Genomic DNA, 19364 nt, shown 5'->3' with positions numbered 1-19364 from the left:
TCTCCTAAGTGTGGTTGCATTTGCCAGAAAACTGCCATGTGAAATCCCTCCCCTTTACCCCTGACACTAATATCTTTTCCTCAGAAAAGTCTATTCCTTGGGGTCGAAAAGTTAAAGATGATCTGGCTGCCCTGGTATCTATTAAAAATGTAGTTTCTTCCTTATGAGGTCCCACCTTTAAGTTTATCAAGGGCTCTTGGTGGGATCTGCTTAAAAAGGGCCCCTGACACCCCTACTCCTCATCAAAAGTCATGAAGTTTGAAAGATCTGTCTCTTTCTGGAGGTCAGGACACTCCCGCCTGATATGCCCGGTTTCCCACACCTGTAACAATTCCCAGGCGTAAAAGACTTTCTTTTCCCATTGCCAGTCGGCGACTTCCCTTGTTTGGGCCTCTGGTGCCCTCTTCTGTTCGGCGTTTCTAGTCCTTGCTTCCCCAGGATGACTTTCTCAGTGGGTGAGACCCTTATCTGGGTCTCTCTTCCTCTCTTCTAATGCACACTTTCTGAGCTTCCCTGAGAAGCTCCTCAATCGTTCTTTCATCCCATCCATCTACCTTCCGTAATTTCTTACTAATATCTGGCCAGCTTTTTGTTACAAAGGTGACCTTTAAGAGTCCCTGCCCTACAGCGTCCTCTGGATCTAGGCCAGAACACTTTCTCATCTGGTCCCTGACCCTTTGTAGGAATGCTAATGGAGTTTCATCTCTTCCTTGCTGTATCTCGAATGCCTTTGAGACATTCTGTGCTCTAGGGACGGACTCTTTAATTCTCCTGATGATGACACTCCTAAGGTCTCTCATCTGAGTCCTGTCTTCTGGCCTGTGATGATCTCACTGAGGATCTACACTGGGGAACTTCTGTTCACCTGGGACAACTCCTGGACCAGGAGGGTGTTCTCTTTCCCATTTCCTCATAGCAGCCCGTCTGTTCATTCCCCTCTTCTCCACTGAAAAGGATGTCTAGAATGAACATTAACTCCATCCAGGTGTATATGCAGGGTCCAAGGAACTGGTCTAGTTGTTCCGTCAGTCCGAGGGGGTCCTCTATCAAGCACTTCATCTCACGCTTGAAATTTCTGACTTCAGTGCTGGTTAAAGGAGCACTGACATGTCCAATTTGCCGTGGACCTATGGGGACCCCCTGAGGGGAAACATCGGCTGCTCTGACGGAATGGGGGAGCTCTTTACGTCTTGCTTACATTGTTCTAATTCCTTTCTTAATCTAAAATAAGTTCCCACCAGCACCGTAGGTGTCATGGGGGCGGGTACTGGTGGGGTATCTTCTAGGTGTCCCTGGCCTCTTCCATCTGCACTGTCTGTCTGCGGTGCCTCTGCCCAGTTGGCCACCGCTGGCCAGGGCCGTAAGGCAGCGGGAGGCAGGACAGGGGGTCCCAGGTTTTATCTTCTTTTTCGTTTACAGGGAGGAGACCTGTGGAGTTACTGGTTGGTAGAAACCAGCAGAGAGCATATTCCTTCTCTTCCTTAGAAGCTGAGGTCTGATCACTCACATATAAGACCAGGGCTTGACAAACCCAAGATTCATCAGACCCAAGTTGGGGCCAGAGGACAGATTGCCCCTTAATGGGTTCCTTTGGCTAGATGAGACAGCAATATTTTAGCCGTCTGTTTTTCCTTACTTTTGGCCCAGGGATCCTCTCCCCAGTGGTCTAACATTCTCCCTAATGGACTGTTGGGTGGAATGTCTGTGGGGTCTTCCTTGGCCCCACCCCTTTGAATTTCCCGAGGCCTAGAATTTTCATTTCCCATCCTCAGCTGATTCCTGTGGCGGAGTCCGGTTGTGTTCTCAACCTCCTCTGACAGAGACTTATTAGATGAAAAGCCCGTGAGCTCATTCCCCCTGTACCGGAGAATCTGCCCATGCCCCGTGTACCCAACCCCGCTTACAGAGACTCATTGCTCACAGCCAGAGATTCACTTTGCCCATCTCCAGCTGTTTCCGTCACGGGAGAACGGAACAGCGGGTCGGGACTCGGCACTCGCTTCGTGTCTTGAGACACGTCTCAGCCTCACACACACAATCAGCTCCCCGAGGCTGTGCAACTACCGAGGCGGTACTTAAGCTTAATTTTCGTACCTTGTCCCGTGTGCTCGAGGTTGCCTGGTTGCCACGGTGCTTGCCTTTGTTTCCCCCTGCGTCGGTGCACCGCTGTTCCAACAAGAAGTCTTGGGTCGTTTCCAGACACTGTGAGGGAGGTGGGCGCTGGGCCAAGTGAGCCACCCAAAAGCGGGTAGGATGCGTTTCCCCGCCTTGGCTCAGAGCCCCTTCCCGCACACAGGCGGAGGATCAAGGACGAGCCCCCAAACTGTGGGAAACGCTCACAAGAAAACACCGGGACACAGGACTTCAGCAGTAAGTGAGGCGGTTGTTTACTCACAGATCTGCAGCTCTGGGCGCAGCCAGATCAAAGGGTGCGCGCCACCAGAACCGACCTGGACGTTTTTATCCTAACACGAGTAAACCTCCCCCTTCCTCCCCCTCCCCTTCTTCTCCATTTTTTCCTAATGGGTACTCAGGAGTTACAATCTATGCAATTGACTAAATCAACTAAGGGTAGTAATTAACTCATAAATAAGTTTTCTTAACTCATTAACCAGGCATAATTCCCAAGTGATAAATATTCCATGATGGGTGCCCCTCACACTCGGTTAACTCTGACTGTTTATGTCTCCAGTCCCTCTATTTCTAAATTACAGTTGCTCAAGATTACATTACTCTCTTGCTGCTAACCATTTCTTCCGGGTTTTAGAGTCACTTTTATCTGTCCCTTACAGTGCCACGTCCTTAAAAAAACTTTCCTTTCCTTTTTTATTTTTCTTTTTTTGTTTTCCTTTCTTTTCTTTTTTTTTTTTTTGTCTTCATCCGAGAACATCTTTTTTCCCCATTGCTTTCAGAGAGCAGGGAAGGGAGAGAGAGAAATAATGATGTTTGAGAGAAACATAGATTAGTTTTCTCCTGTGGGCGCCTGGACCAAGGATTGTACAGTAAACTTACGTCTGTGCTCTGACCAGAAATCGAACCCACAACCTTTTGGTGCATGGGATGACGCTCCAACCAGCTGAGCTACCTGGCCAGGGCTGGCATAAATCCTTTGGTGAAGAGTCTGGAATTTTGATCTATTTTTATTGCGTTATTGGTTGAGTTGGAGGATTCTTATGCATCGTCTAACACAAGTGGTTTGCAAATGTGTTCCCCCAGTCTGTGGCCTGAGCTTCTCTTACAGACATAACAGCACCCGTTAATGCACGGACATATTTTCCCGGGATGAGAAATCAGAAGTGACTCACGGTGACATTTTGTGGATACAGGACTTCAGTGACTGAAGAAGCAAAGGGACTGTGTGACCTATTTCGTTTTGTGTATTTGTGAGAGCCTTTTGAATTCTCTTGCATGTGCAGGAATCATGTTTTCAAAGAACAAGTTCCATTGAAAGTCCTGCACTCATAAGCCTCCTCACGGATCATCCTCAGATCGCGATTTAAGGTTCAGATTCTAACCTTGTCCTTTAGGATGAACCATTTTGCCTTAGAAATTCCCTTCCTGATAAACTCAGCTGACTGTATGGACAAATCTTCCCACTGAAAATAGCTAAAAAAATAGCTTAAAAATGCCATGTATAATACAAAAAACAACTTAAAAACAAGACTTTATTTTTAGAGGTAAAGGAGGGTTATTTATATTAGTTCCTTTACTAAACCCTTCCCCTACTTACTCCTCTCCCCCTCCATAACAGTTACTCTGTTCTTTGCTCAATTTTGTTCATTTGTTTGTGTTGTTCATTAGTCTCCTGTATCAGGTGATATCATACGGTATTTTTTCTTTCGCTGCCTGGCTTATTTTGTGAAGCATAATTCTCTCTACTTCCATCCATGTTGTCAGAAATGGCAGGAGTTCCTTCTTTCTTTCTGCCGCATAGCACTCCATTGTGTAAATGTACCACTGGGTTTTTTATCCACTCACCCACTGATGGGCACTTAGGCTGTTTCCGGCACTTGACTATTATAAATAGCGCTGTTATAAACATAGGGGTGCATAAGTTCTTTTGAATTGGTGCTTCAGGGTTCTTTGGGTATAATCCTAGCAGTGGAACTGCTGGGTCATAAGGCAGTCCCATTTTTAGTTTTTTTCAGGAAATTCCATACTGGTTTCCACAGTGGCTGCACCAGTCTGCATTCCCACCAACAGTGCACCAAGGTTCCCTTTCCTCCGCATCCTCGCCAGCACAAGTTGTTTATTGATTTGTTGATAATGGCCATTCTTACTGGTGTGAGCTGGTATCTCACTGTGGTTTTTATTTGCATCTCTCTGATGGCTAGTGATGCTGAGCATCCTTTCATATGCCTATGGACTCTCTGTATGTCATCTGTGGATAAGTGTTTGTTCAGGTCCTTTGCCCATTTTTTAATTGGCCTGTCTGTCTTCTTGGTGCTGAGTCATATAAGTTCTTTATATATTTCGGAGATCAATCCCTTGTCTGAGGTATCATTGGCAAATATGTTTTCCCATGTGTTTGGTCCCCTTTTCATCTTGCTGATGTTTTCTTCTGCTGAGCAGAGACTCGTTAGTAAAAATATGGAATGCTTCACAAATTTGCGTGTCATCCTTTTGCATGGCCCATGCAAATCTTCTGTGTCGTTCCAATATTAGTGTATGTGCTGCCGTAACGAGCGCGAGGTGAGATATTTTAAACAGTCAGATACAGCTTCTCGTATTTCCAGGGACACTCACTTGAGCTCTAAGGCCCTGGCCCTTGAGTTTGGCTGCTCGTTGAGATTTTCGGGGGGAATTCTAACAAAACACTGTTTCCTAGATGAACAAACGAAACACAAACAGACTCATAAACTCGGAGAACAGAGTGTTGACTGCCAGATCGGACAGGGGCTGGGGGACTGAGAGAAAAGGTGGAGGGATTAAGGGGTGCAATTTGGCAGCTGCAGAACAGCCCCAGGGATGGAAAGTACCACGTAGGGAACAGTTAATAATATTGTAATAACTAACGATCAGCCCACGTGGGCGCTGGACCTCTCAGGGGCGTCGCTTTTTAAATTATAAAAATGTCCAGTCACTGTGCTGTACACCTGGAACTGACATAAGATTCACTGTCTACTGTAAGAGAAAAACAAGCAAAATTAAAAACCCAGTTTCTAGCTTACTGGCTGTGGGTATTTCTGGGCATTGGGACTATTAAAAAAAATCTGAAAACAGCGAAATTTAAACCACCAGATTAGTGAAATAGTACTTAGTAAGTCCTTATTGTGCAGATAGGAGCATTTCACACACCGGAACTTTTCAAATCCCAAACCGACGCGAGGCTGGAAGGCAATGAAAATACAGGGCGGCTTATAGGGTGAAAACGGGGATGTTGTTCACCCTTTAGAGGGACTGATCACTACGGGGGGGGGGGTGTCCCCATAGCGGGGGATTTGGTTAACAGTGAGTGCCTTATGCCTGTTTAGGAAGACGATGTAAAGTTTCCTTTACGGTGACCAGAGGCATTTTACAGGAAGTGACCTGTACTCAGGCTGGTGGAGTGAGTTAGATTGGGTTTTGCTGATGTGGCTTAAATGGTTTCATGTCAGGAAATTTTCTTTTTTTAACTTTATTTTTATTGTTGACACTATTACAGATGTCCCCATTTTCTCCCCTTTGCCCACCTCCAGCCCGTCCTCGCCCCCCGAACCTTCCCTCTGGCCATCACCGCCCTGCTGACTGTGTCTATGTGTCCTGCATGTATGTTCTTTGGTTGTTCCCGGCCCCTTCTTTCATCCAGTCCCTCCCCCTTCCCTCTGACAGCTGTCAGTCTGCTCCATGTATTCGTGCCTCTGTTTCTATTTTGTTCTTTAGTTTACTTTGTTCATTAGATTCCAAACATGAGTAAGATTAAATGGTACCTGTCTTTTCTGACTGGCTTATTTCACTTAGTTTAATAACCTCCAGGTCCATCCATGCTGTCGCAAAAGCGTTCCTCCCTTTTTACCGCTGCATAGTATTCCACTGTGTAAATGTGCCACCGGGTTTTTTTACCCACTCACCCACTGATGGGCACTTAGGCTGTTTCCAGCACTTGGCTACTGTAAACAGCACTGCTGTGAACATAGGGGTGCATAGGTTCTTCTGAATTGGGGTTTCAGGATTCTTTGGGTATAATCCTAGCAGTGGAATCGCTGGGTCATAAGGCAGTTCCATTTTTAGTTGTTTGAGGAAATTCCATACTGGTTTCCACAGTGGCTGCCCCAGTCTGCATTCCCACCAACAGTGCACCAGGGTTCCCTTTTCTCCGCATCCTCGCCAGCACCTGTTGTTCGTTGATTTATTGATGGCAGACATTCTGACAGGCATGAAAATAAATAATAGAAATGCTCAGTTAACGTGTGTAAATTTATTAGGAGTTTTAATACTATTTACTGTCCCATGGAAACATCACTGGTTTAACGTCCACTCCTAATCCATCGGGCCGCACTGCAGTGCTTTCTCGTGGGTTTCCTGAATCTGTCTTCCTCTGAACTAGAAGGGGCGCTACTCTGAGTATGCATGTGTTAGCCGTTTGTTACTTCTTGTCTCTATTTCCAACTTTTATAATTAATGGGTAGTTTTCATTTTCTCGGTGATCAGTAAGAGTTCCTGGATTAAGGTTAATTTTTTTATTTCTAAAAACGTATGGGAGTGACATTACTTAGTATCATAAACTGGGGTACGATTCTACAACACGTGCTCTGTACGCTCCTCTGTATGCTCACCACCCCAAGTCACGTCTCCTGCATCACCATGTATCTGACCCCCTTACCCTCTCCTTCCTCCCCCACCCCCTTCCTTCTGGTGACCCCCACACTGTTGTCTGTGTCTTTGAGTTCATTTGTTTTGCTTTTTCCTTTGATGCTTTTTGTTTCATAGCTCACATCGGAGTGAAATCCTACAGTTCTTGTCCTTTCTTGTCTGACTTACTCTACTGACCATGATACTCTCAAGATCCATCCATGTTGTCACAAATAGCAGCATTTCATCTTTTTCTTTAATCCTCACCCACAGACATGTTTATTGATGAGAGAGAGAGAGACATCAGTTTGGACCTCCCATACACACCCTGACTGGGGATCAAACCCACAACCTAGGCATGTGCCCTGACTGGGAATTGAACCCCCAACCTTTTGTTGTATGGGAGGAGACTCCAACAAACAGCCACCCGACCAGGGTGAGTTATTTATTTCTTTTTTAGAAGTTAATTAACTGATTTTTTGAGTGGTTAGACCATTATGCATTCCCACCAACAACAGTAGTTCTAACTAGAGTATAATGGCTGCAACAGTCAATAAAAAATGGTATACCTCCACACTCGTCGTCGGCAGCCGTCCGTCTCGAGAGACGATGGTGTAGCCTCGGGGCTATTGGCATCACAAGCACACTAGGCACTCACAGTTGGGAGTGTTCAGGCTGCTTATAAAACCAAACTAATTGATCTACTTTATATAATGGCATTTTGTGCTTAAATTTGTGTGATTTCTGAAACCCTATGGGACACTAAGGACACTAAGGACGCTGTGAGGGGACGTGCAGAACTCAGGTCGTGTCTTTGCAACTTTGATTCCCTTTTCTCAGCCTACAGTTATTTCAAAGTTAAAAGTGTTTTCAGTAGTATGTAAACGTGCAGCTGAATAGGGTGGTCCTGGTTGCAGGTTATATCTTTGTTTGCTGGACTTCCATGCACTTTGATTTTCTGGAACTTATGGTTGTTTCTAGTTTTGAGGTAATTGTATTCCTTCTTAGTTGTGGAGGGAGACGCCGCATGTCTGTCTATGCCTCCATCTTGGCCAGAAGTCCTCCTAGTGAATATTTTAATTGAATTATTATATTCTTCAATTCCTGAAGTTCTGTTTTTTAAGATACTTTCATTTTGTTCATGCATCATTTTCCTGATTTTCCTTAGTTGTCTGTTTTCTCTCGAAGTTCATTGAACTTATTTAAGATGGTCGTTTTTATTTTTGTCTCATAATTATTAGGTCTTCATTTCTTTAAGGTTGTTTCTGTGCTGGCTTAGGGGAGGGGCTCTCATGGGTGAAATAATTTTTTTAACCATTTTAATGTAGCTGGTTTTGGCTTTGCACTTTCCTGGGATATTATGACTTTTTAACTGGTTTCTGGAGTTCTCTTAAAGCGTTTTTAGACAGTATATTAAGTTCGTGTCTCTGTGGAAGAACAAAGTGTGGGGCTTCCTATTTTTCTAAAGGATTGGGCTGGCCTGGCAGAGGGTCCCTGGTTTATTCTTTGGGTGTTCTAGAGGGAACAGGCTATGAGGCAGAAGCCTGTCATTCTTCCAAAGTTGTGTAGTTTTTGTATTTTATGCTGTTTTAGTTTGTAACTAGCCCTATAGAAATAAGGTGATTAAAACAGGGGGAAATGATAGCAGGGCCCAGGTGTTAGAGTTTAGCCTTAATTGATAGGCTTAAGTAATTGAAGCTGTGACTGGATAGACTTTCTTTATCACCAAACCTTTGCTTCTGGAATTTTGCCTAGAGGGTGGCGGCAGGCAGCAGGACCCCAAATTGCTTTTCGGTAGCATAACTACTATTGAATCAAGATTAAAGCATTTCCATCTCCCTAAAAATTATCCTGTGTCTTGTTGTATCATCCTTTCCTCTAGCCCCATAGCCCAAGGCAACCAGTGATCTACTTTCTGTCTCTATAATTTTGCATTTTCTAGAACTTCATGTAGACTTTTATGCTTTGCTTCTTTCACTTAGTGTAATGCTTTTTGAGATTCATTTGTGTTGTTTTGTGTATCAGTATTTTGATCTTTTTTATTGCTGTGGATGTCTGTGACGCGATATTCTAGCGTCCGCATCGTTTAGAGCTGCGACTCAGAACATGGCGCGTTCCTAGAAGCCGCTTTCGGCATCAGTGGGCGGCGGCGCGTGGACTTGCAAGCGTGGGGCGCGGGACCAACCGACGCCACTTCGTGTTGGACAGTGGAAGCTGGAGAGCCGGGCTTTTCGGACTGAGCCAATTGGTTTCCATGGATCTCAATAGTGCCAGCACTGTTGTTCTTCAAGTCTTAACTCAGGCCACCAGTCAGGATACTGCTGTGTTAAAGCCAGCTGAGGAGCAGTTGAAACAGTGGGAAACACAGCCAGGTTTTTATTCAGTGTTGCTGGTAAGTTGCTTAAAAATAGTTATTATTTTTAATAAAATGAGACACTATTCTATTGTTTTAAAAACCTACTTGTGTTGGTGGTTTACTTAGTGAAACTGATCCAAATGTTTGGCTGCCATTGCACTGCCATTTACTAATTCGAGGCATGGCACTTGGAGGACATTTAAGAGATGTTTATTGTCGGGTGAGTATACCCAAGCAGGGTATTGGTAGTATCTGCTTAGAAGGTTACACTGCCAGTTTTCTATTTTAGCCTGTAAATGCTGCCCTCAAGACTGTAAAGGAGGAAAGAGGAAGGACATCTCTAAAATCAGAGAAGGAAAACTCTGACCCCAAAAAACCTCCGCTGCCTTGCGGCATACCTCTTCAGGGGAATGGCTAAGGGAGTAAACCCCGACAGAAAATCCGGAGCCGGAGTCCCTAAGGCGGTTTGACATTGTAGTCAACACCGGCAACTCCTGCGGCGCACCTGAAGCCAAGCTGTATTGACTCCGTCTTTCCCTTGGACCCTTCAGCTGCGAAGAGAGGGGGGGTCTGCTGCATGGGCAACAGCAGACCCTCCATATCACCCTGCCCAGGCTCTGTAGCTTCAGTTTCACTTGAGAGGACACTCCAGCGTCATCGCAAGATGTCGACTCAACACGGGAGGAGACAGATACCGGTTATAAGCTCATCCGATTGGCGAAGGAAACGAGCGCCAGGGGTCTCCTCTGACGGTGGGAGAGGTCATCGCACCTCACTGGACAGCTACCGTCTCGCCATGGCTCGCCTGCCCCACTGGGTGCGTGGGGATCAGAGAGGCGCCTCTCGAAAAGTGGGCCACAAAACACCCGCACCAGTTAATTCCAAGCAAACAACAAGAAAGAAGCCTCCGGCTCTTCGCCTCGCTAGCTGGAACATCAGGACCATGTGCCCCGGACTTACTGCAGACCTTCCGTGGATCAAGGGTGCCAGGAAAACCGCTGTCATCGATAGGGAACTGGCACGACTAAACATCGACATTGCGGCTCTACAGGAGACCTGGTTGGCCGACAACGGAACTATCAGAGAAACCAACTACACCTTCTACTGGCAAGGGAAGTCTCCGGACCAACCAAGACAGCACGGTGTTGGGTTCGCTGTGAAGAACATGCTTGTTAACTCCATAGAGCCACCCACAGGAGGCACAGAGAGATTACTTACCCTCCGATTGTCAACAACTTTCGGCCCAGTCAGCATTCTTAGCGCGGAAGCATTCAGGAAGCCGCCGATATAGGCAACGCACGAGGAATGTATGAGGGTATCAAGAAGGCCACAGGCCCAATCCCCTCCAAGATCGCCCCCCTTAAGTCCAAGACAGGTGAGGTCATCACTGACCAGGAACAGCAAATGCGGCGGTGGACCGAGCACTACCTCGAGCTGTACGCAACGAAGAACACCGTAACAGACACTGCTCTTAAAGCCATCCCAGACCTACCAGTCATGGAGGAGCTAGACACCCCACCTACTGCGGCAGAGCTCGGCAAAGCCATCGACCGCCTCGCTTGCGGGAAAGCACCAGGAAGCGACGGAATCCCTCCAGAAATCCTAAAGAGCGGGAAACCAGTCCTGCTACAGCCGCTCCACCATCTACTCTGTCGCTGCTGGAAGGAGGGTTACATCCCCCAGGATATGAGAGACGCCAACATTATCACCATGTACAAGAACAAAGGAGACCGCAGCGACTGCAACAACTACCGGGACATCTCTCTCCTCAGCGTCGTCGGCAAAGTATTCGCCCGGGTCGCTCTTGCCCGCCTGCAGACCCTTGCTTCCCGCGTCTACCCAGAGTCCCAGTGTGGCTTCAGAGCTGGCCGATCAACAGTGGACATGATCTTCTCCCTACGCCAGCTGCAGGAGAACTGTCACGAGCAGCATAAACCACTCTACCTCGCCTTTATTGACCTCACGAAGGCGTTTGATCTGGTCAGTCGAAGCGGACTCTTCAGCTTGCTACGGAAGATTGGCTGTCCACCACATCTGCTTGCTGTGGTCATGTCCTTTCACGACAACATGCACAGCACGGTGTCCTACAACGGCTCAACCTCTGAGGCCTTCCCAGTCAGCAGCGGAGTAAAGCAGGGCTGCGTCCTCGCGCCTACGCTGTTCGGAATCTTCTTCTCCATGCTCCTCCAATACGCCTTTAAGGACTGCAGCGAGGGTGTCTTCATTCACACCAGATCCGATGGCAAGCTCTACAACCTGGCCCGTCTACGAGCCAAGACCAAAGTCAAAGAGGTGCTCATCCGTGAGATGCTCTTCGCCGACGACGCAGCTTTGACATCACACTCCGAAGAGGGACTCCAGCAGCTAGTCACTTGCCTTTCCCACGCATGCAAGGAGTTCGGACTAGCCATCAGCCTGACGAAGACGAATGTTATGGCTCAAGGCACGGGGACTCCCCCATGCATCACCATCGACGGATACACCCTGGAGGTTGTCAACGACTTCACTTACCTCGGGTCCACCATCTCGAGCTCTCTGTCAGTCGACTTGGAGGTCAACCGGAGAATCGCCAGGGCAGCCACAGTTATGGCCAGACTGAACCGGCGAGCGTGGAACAATTCCAGCCTCACTGAGAAAACCAGACTGCGCATCTACCAAGCCTGCGTACTCAGCACTCTCCTCTATGGCAGCGAGACGTGGACCACCTACGCAAGGCACGAAAGGAAACTCAACAGCTTCCACATGAGGTGCCTGCGACGCGTCCTGCATGTCGCCTGGCAGGATAAGGTCCCCAACACCGAGGTGCTGAAGCGAGCCAATATGAGCAGTTTGCATGCAGTTCTTAGCGAGAGACGCCTCAGGTGGCTCGGCCATGTCAAAAGAATGGATGCAGGCCGTATCCCCAAAGACCTCCTCTACCGCGAGCTAGCAGAAGGCAAGAGGATGACAGGGCGCCCAAAACTGCGGTTCAAAGACATCTGCAAAAAGGACATGACACAGTGCTCCATCAATCTCAACACATGGGAAGTTCAAGCAGACGACCGCCTAGCCTGGAGGCTCGCGGTCAGGCAAGGTACGTCACGCGCGGAGGCTGCGCGCAACGAGGAGGCGGTCCAGAAAAGATCGAGGCGGAAGCAGCGTCAACAGCAGCAACAACAGCCATCTGCCTTCACCTGTACCAAGTGCGGCAGGGATTGTCACTCCCGAATCGGACTGCACAGCCATTCTCGGCGGTGCAGATAGACTCTCAAGAAGCTACGCCATCGTCTCTCGAGACGGACGGCTGCCGACGACGACGACGACCTCCACACTATTAATTTTAAAAATAGAATATTAAAAAATACCAGACTGCCCCAAAGGAAGACCAAAGGAGTAACAAAGAGAAAGAAGCTAAGAGAACAAATAGAAATGAAGCCCTCAGTCTCTGTATTTCAATCGTGAACACTAAACACCCGAGATACAAATACAAAGATCGTTTCTACAGCTTCCTTAATATGAATTCACCCACCCAATTCACAGACTTTACTGAGGGTCATCCATGCAAATAAAATCCAGGTTTAAGGGGAATCAAGCCCAGGCCGGTGTGGCTCACTTGATTGAGTGTCATCCTGTAATCCAAGGGCGGCAGGTTCAATCCCCCATCAGGGTGCGAATGGGAGGCAACCAACTGATGCTTCTCTCCCATCGATGTTTCTCTATCTCCCTTCCTCTCTCTCTAAAAGTGATGAAGAAACGTCCCTGGGTGAGGATAAAAAATTTTTTAAATTAAAATTAAAATAAAAGAGAAACTACCCATTAGACAATATCCAGATTCTGTGTAACATGACAGGACTTTGGAGAAATATGAGTGAAATAGACAAAATAATGTAGAAAAACACTTTTTAAATCTGCCAGGTTCCTTATCTTCATCTATGGAATCAAACCTACACCCGCTGTGTAGTGACATTTTTCTGGCCAGCGCTCAGTCCCTGAGCCCCACCAGGCAGGGCACGATCCTGCTGTCTGTATATTAGCATTTTAACTGATTTCAACAACGCGGGAGCCCTAGGATCCCTGAGGATCAGTAGGAAGTGACTAAAAGTGGGAAAACATGCAGACAAGCATGAGCGGTCTGCACTAACCATGGATGAGAATATACAAATGCAGTGGCATAAAAAACAAAAATGGAACGCAGCGAATAAAAGGTGACAAAGGGGACCCCCAGCATCGGGACGGTGTGGGCGGCTCTGGTCCCTGGAGGCCTCTGTGGGGACTGCGGGGGGTGTGGATGTGCTGCCGCCTCTGGTGGTGTCTGTGCAGGTGACGCACCGCGGAGACACTGGGTCAGACCAAGAGGACGATGAATGTGACATCAGAGATGGACCACACGATGGTGCCCTCAGACCCGTCTGGTGACAGTGATGGCCATGACTGAGTCACCCCTCATGAGCAGCGGGCAGGAGGCTGAGAAAGTGTCCTGTGTCCCCTGGGGAGGAGCTGAGGTTAGAGTCACATCGCTGTTGGGGTGGAGGCACACTCTGCAGCAGGAACTCTGATCACCGTGTTTCCCACCAGGACCCTTTCCTTCAGCTCGTACTTTTGTCTGAACTCTGTCCCAGGTCTCTCACACTGTCGTCCCGTGTGACCCTGGCTGGTCTTCCTGTGAGTTCTAATGTCTAGCCCCACAGTCCTGGCTGCTCTCGGCCTCAGGTCTGTTCTGTGGCTTTTCCTGAAATAAAACAAGTGCCCAGTATCCCACATGGAAATTCTTTTATGTTTAAATTGGGAAGTCTGGAATCTGACAGTGCCCTCCGCAGTCCTGGGATCTGTCCCCTGCTTGAACGGTGCTTGGACGGAACAGACTAAGGATGCGCTTTCTCTCCAGCCTCCCTCAAACTTTTCCAGTCACTACCTCGGACCCACCTCAGCCATCCCCAGCCTCTGAGACCAGCCAACACCGTTTTTTACCATAATTCTCATTGCCGATCAACCATGAGCTCCCAGATTGGCCAGAGCTATCCCACCGAGGTGGAGGCCACCGTCCACGGCCTGGTGAACCTGCGTCTGTGGGCCTCCCGTACCCCCTCCCTCTGGGCTCCTGTTTTGACAGGGACAGCGTGGCTCTGCAGGGCGTGGGCCACTTCTGAGAATTGACCGCGGAAATGCATGACGACGGTGGTGAGCGTCTCTTAAAGCTGCAAAACCCGCGCAGGAGCTGCGTTCTTTTCCAGGATACGCTGGAGCCTTCCACGATGATGGGGTCAAGCCCAGGACGCCAGGGAAGCCGCCTTGGCCATGGAGAAGCCCCTGAACCAGGCCCCGCTCTGCCCACACAGCCCCTCAGCCCCGGGTCGCCCTGGAGAAGCACGTCCTGGACGAGCAGGTGAAGCTCATCAAGAAGATGGGGACACCTGGCTCACTTCCCAGGGTGGCCGCCCCCAGGCTGGGCTGGGCCGGGCCAGTGTCTCCTCAAAAGTCTCCCCCTAAAGCACCACCAGGAGCCTTTGGAGCTCAGAGTCCTTTGGGGGGGCCCCTCTGCATCCCCTCGTGTGTACCCTTTGCCTGAGCCTCTCCCCGAAACCATGGGACACCCTTTGGACCACCCTGGAGTCCTCTCCTGTGCAGTGGACCAAATGAAAAAAATTCAGCTTTTGGCAGAAAAAAAAAAAAATCGTGTTCCATTATTAGTCCCAAGAAATCACTTGGGGATCATTGCAGAGAGCGAATATTCGGGGATTTTCACTATGTTGAACTGAGACCCACTTTCTAAACCTTCTCCTTGACCACCCCTCATGGCAGAGAAGATGGCTGTACCTTCCGTATCTCATGGTGATAGTGACCTGCCTTTCCTTCCCCAGAAAAAATTATATATAAGTGTGGATTTAAGTCCTTTCCCCACCTGGGCCCTATCCCATCACTGAGCTGTGTGGTCCCGAATCTTCTGAGACCAAGATGGCTTGCTGGCTGGCTACAAACTACTCACATTCCTCCCCAAAGGCTGTCAGAATGTTAGACACGAAGGCCAAGTTATCACTTATTTTAATGTAAAATAATAATTATTTTTCTTTATTTTTTTCCATCACTATCCACCTGTACCCTCGCCACCTCCACCCACCCCTCCCCCACAAAATTACCACATGGTTCTCTGTGTCCATGAGTTTATTTTTTTAATTTTTCAGTTATAGCCAACATCGAATATTATGTTAGTTTAAGCTGCAAAGCACAGGGATGAAATATTTATGCAGCTTATTAAGTAATCTCCCCATACCTCTAGCACCCATCCGACACCATACACAGTCACGACAACATTATTGATCATATTCCCGAGCTGTGTTTTATCAGCACCCTACTAATAAGTAGGCCCCTGAGGGAGGGGGGCCTGGTGACCAGCTCCTCACATGACGCTGATAAGGATGCAGCCGCGGTCCGATGCCGGTTGCAGAGACAGCAGTCAGGGATTCTTCAGTCCCAAGGGGAGGCCTGAATGAGCTTCAGCACCAAGTCCCCTACAGAGCAGTGATGTCACGCTGGGAGAGAAAGTCACCGCGAACACATTCAGGTCATTCTCAGAGGTGCTCATCCTGCCGCAGCCCCCCGTGTGCTCACTCTAAGAACCCCTGAAACCCAGCTGTGCCCCTTGGGCCCAATGCCCCTCCTTCCTGCCCTCAGGGTCTCACCGTGAGGAGCTGTGGGGGGCAAAGCGGGGTCCCGGGGGCTGCTGCTGCCTGGGGGAGAACACAACAGCAGAGCTGGGGGGTCGGTGAGCCCCCCCCCAGGCTCCAGCCCCTACTCTCCCGGGGTCCCAGACAGCCCCTGCCTGCACCCAGACTTACAGGCAGCCTGGGCATAGGTCTCCCTGTAGGGCCTTGGGAAAAGTGGAGGGGGGCAGGGGAAAGGCTGCATCCTGTGACCCTAAAGGGACCCCGTACCCCTAAAGTGCAGGGAATTTCCCAGAACTGTGACCGATCACCCAGGTTATGATCAGCAAACACGGGGAAAGTGCATGTGTGGGGACTGGACCAACAGCTGGTCTGGACGTCTGTCCTCAGCAGGGACCTTCCCCTCTGATCTGTGACAGCTGGGAATCAGTCCCCGTCGCTAGTCATCAGGTGATAGATTTGTCCTCCACTGTCCCACGGGCCTCACTGAAGAGTAAGTGTCAGCGAATAGGGCCGATGGGCACGCGCCCGTGTGGGGATGCCACGGGCCACTGACCAGGCACAGCGCAGTCCCCCGGGGCATGACCCCCAGGGACACAGGACACGCAGCCCGCCCTGCCCACCTGAGCGCCTCCTCCTCCACGTCACGGCTCCAGCGGCCGCCGCCCCAAGGAGACCCAGGACAGCAGCGATGCCCGCAATGATGACGCCGGTCTGAGCAGGGGGCTCTGCGAGGGGCAGGAGAGAGGCCAGCCTCAGGCCCGAGTCCTGACCCCGCTCAGAGACGCACCGAGACGAGGCGCTGTGCCCACGCCCCCTCCTCACCCCATCGCAGGGTCAGGGGCTCCGGCAGCCCCCCGTGCTGCACACAGCACGTGTATCTCTGCTCCTCCCCAGGGGGCAGCGCCACGGCCGCCCACTTCTGGAAGGTCCCATCCCCCGCAGGCCTGGTCTCCACCAGCTCCATGTCCTGGGTCTGGTCCTCCCCGTCGCGCTGCCACGTCAGGGCGATCTCCGCAGGGTAGAAGCCCAGGGCCCAGCACCTCAGGGTGACCTCACGGTCAGAGACGGGGTGGCGGGTCAGATGTGTCTTTGGGGGCTCTGAGGGGCAGGTGAGAACATTCGGGAAGTTTGCGTTGGTCATGGGACCCTCCAGCAGCGCTCACGTGACCACCCTGAGCAGGGACAGGACACCTGGGGTGGGGGAAGGTAGTGCAAAACCCAGACACCAGCCTGCTCAGAGGCACCTGGGATAGTCTTCCATTTCTTGGAAAGTTCCAGAATCAGGGCGAGAACCTAGACTAGATTCTCCCCACCCCCACCCCAGAGTGAAAGCTTCATAAGGGAGGGGTGTGATCAGTGCCCCCCACCCCAGAGTGGAAGCTTCATAAAATTAAGGACTGTCTGTTTTGTTCACCACTGTACTCCTAGCATCTAAAAGAATGCCAGGCACGCAGTAGGCACTCAATAAATATGAGTTGAATGAGTGCAAGAATATTTCCTGCTCTGAATTATCCAGTTCATGGATGATTCAAGGTCCCTGTGCACCTCCTTGTTTCCTCTCAGTCTCTAGGCTCTCAGGGGAGAACAGACTCAGGTGGCGGCTGAATGACTGCAAAGCCGGGGCTGGGCCTCCAGGTCTCAGTCTGAGAACGAGGGAGAGCATAGGGGTCACCCGGTGGCCGCAGGGTGTGGGGGACCCGCCGTGCGCTCTATCAGGGAGAGGACGGGCCCCTTATTGTCCTTCAGAGAATGCGGGGCGCGCCAGTGAGTCACAACATAAGGAGAGCTCGGGGTCCCTTCCCTGTCCCCAGCAGGAGGGGGATTCCGACACTGATCCCCTTTTTCCATCTCTCTCTGTGGGACGCCACCCCCGCCCCCAGTCCCCAGACAGAGGCCCCCGCCTCGGTACCTGCCCGCAGCAGCGTCTCATTCCCTTTCTCCAGGAGGACGTGGAGGCTGCCGTTGCAGATCGCCTCCACCTGAAGCCTCCAATGCTTCACTTCAGAGTCAAGCACCAAATTGCTACCCACGGGGACCTGGACATCCGTGTTGGCAGTGGTCCCGGAGCCCAGGTCCACTTTCATGGTGACATAGTCGATGCCATCGTAGGCGATCTGAGTGTCCCCGCGGAGGAGGCGCAGGTCCGACCCCACGAAGCAGCCACTCATTTCCTGGACGGTGTGCGACCCTGACCCCGCCCCTAGGTCAGCCCCGCTCGCTTAGCCCCGCCCCGCGGACAGGTGTCTCCCCCGACCGAACTAGCACCGCAGCATCGGGGAGACCCCGGCCGGCCTGTGGGGAAGGGGGTCGTGCCCGGGACCGGGTCGCGCGTGGCTCACCGTCCTCTCTGTGGTGGTTCTGGGTGCGTATCCTGTTCACTATCGCTCGGGACAGCCGTTCGATTTCCGTGAGTGCGCGCATCCAGTCGTTCCACAGCTGTGGGTGCACCTGCTGCACCCACTGCAGGTCCAGCCACGGTACCCGCGGCTCCACTCCCGACCCCGCGGCGCCGCTGTCGTACAGCACGACCTCCATGTCGTCCACGTAGCTGACGTCGAGGTACCGGGACTTCCCGCGGCCCGGTCCCGCCCCGAAGGTGCTGAAGTGTCTCAGGGTGTGGGTGCCTGGGGGCGGGAGGACGCGCGCCCTGGGTCCCGGTCGGCCGTGGGGGCTGCGGGCCCGGGGGACAGAAAAGGGGGCGGAGGTGGAGAGGGTGGGGCGGGAGAAGGGGGTCCGTGGTCCGAACCCGGGGAGCTGGAGACGCGCCCTCCCCGGCTCCCGCGCCCACGCCGGGTCCCCGCGCTCCTGCCCCGCAGAGGCCGTTCCCTCCCGACCGCGCACGCACCGGCCCAGATCTCGGTCAGGACCAGGGCCCCCGAGAGCAGCAGGAGCAGGAGTCGGGGCGCCATGACCCACCCCGAGCATCTGGGGAGAAGGAATTCGGGTTCTGAGTGAGGACTTGATACCCGGAACCACGGTGACGCTGATTGGCTCCTTAGAGTCCGGACAGCCAATGGGAGTGAGAGCTGCGTGAGCGTCATACGTATCCAGGCAGAAAGACCCGAGAGATGTAGAGGGGAAGCCCGGGGGATATGGGGACACCCCAACAGTGAGAGTCTCTGCCTCAGACCCGGTCCTTTGGCTGAGACCCTGAGAGCCAGGCCTGGGGACCCCGGACGTTGCCCTGACCCCTCCTCCCGCACGGAGATCTCTTTGCCTCCCTGTCTCTCGGAGTTCCGGTCCAGCGGGTGTTTCATTCAGTGACATGAAAAAATAGATTTTTTATTTATTTATTTTTAGACAGAGGGGAGGGAACGGAGAAAGAGAGGGAAAGAAATATCAATGTGTGGTTGCGTCTTGCGCGTCCCCAAATATGGATCTGGCCCGCAACCCAAGCATGTGCCCTGACTGGGAATCAAACCAGTGACACTTTGTTCACAGGCCAGCAATCAAACTACCGAGCCACTCCAGCCAGGGCTATTCAGTGAGTCTTAACATTTTGGGTTCACATCATCTATACGGTCTTACAAAATAATTTTGTTTGTGTGATATATATATATATATATATATATATATATATATATATATATATATAT

General features: G+C 50.7%; 1 protein-coding gene and 1 non-coding gene across 2 annotated transcripts; both read right to left on the bottom strand.

Annotated features, from left to right (window-relative positions):
* Nucleotides 1-4584: 4584 nt before the first annotated feature.
* LOC149995564 (U6 spliceosomal RNA) lies at nucleotides 4585-4689 on the bottom strand. Its single transcript, XR_016507990.1, has one exon. It is a non-coding gene; the product is annotated as a U6 spliceosomal RNA (small nuclear RNA).
* An 11409-nt stretch (nucleotides 4690-16098) lies between these two features.
* On the bottom strand, nucleotides 16099-18705 carry LOC149995563 (patr class I histocompatibility antigen, A-126 alpha chain-like). The gene is made up of 5 exons (XM_090260066.1): nucleotides 18614-18705; nucleotides 18108-18392; nucleotides 17678-17956; nucleotides 16591-16866; nucleotides 16099-16493 (listed from the first exon to the last, which is right to left on the bottom strand). The coding sequence occupies exons 1-5, from the start codon at nucleotides 18675-18677 to the stop codon at nucleotides 16249-16251; spliced, it is 1149 nt and encodes a 382-aa protein (XP_090116192.1). The 5' UTR covers nucleotides 18678-18705; the 3' UTR covers nucleotides 16099-16248.
* Nucleotides 18706-19364: the final 659 nt, after the last annotated feature.

The sequence above is a fragment of the Furipterus horrens genome, unplaced genomic scaffold, assembly GCF_987537825.1.
Source record: "Furipterus horrens unplaced genomic scaffold, mFurHor1.1.pri manual_scaffold_13, whole genome shotgun sequence".
NCBI classification, from domain to species: domain Eukaryota; kingdom Metazoa; phylum Chordata; class Mammalia; order Chiroptera; family Furipteridae; genus Furipterus; species Furipterus horrens.
The sequence above is the reverse complement of the archived record's forward strand: the minus strand, read 5'-3'. Positions and strand labels throughout refer to the sequence as shown.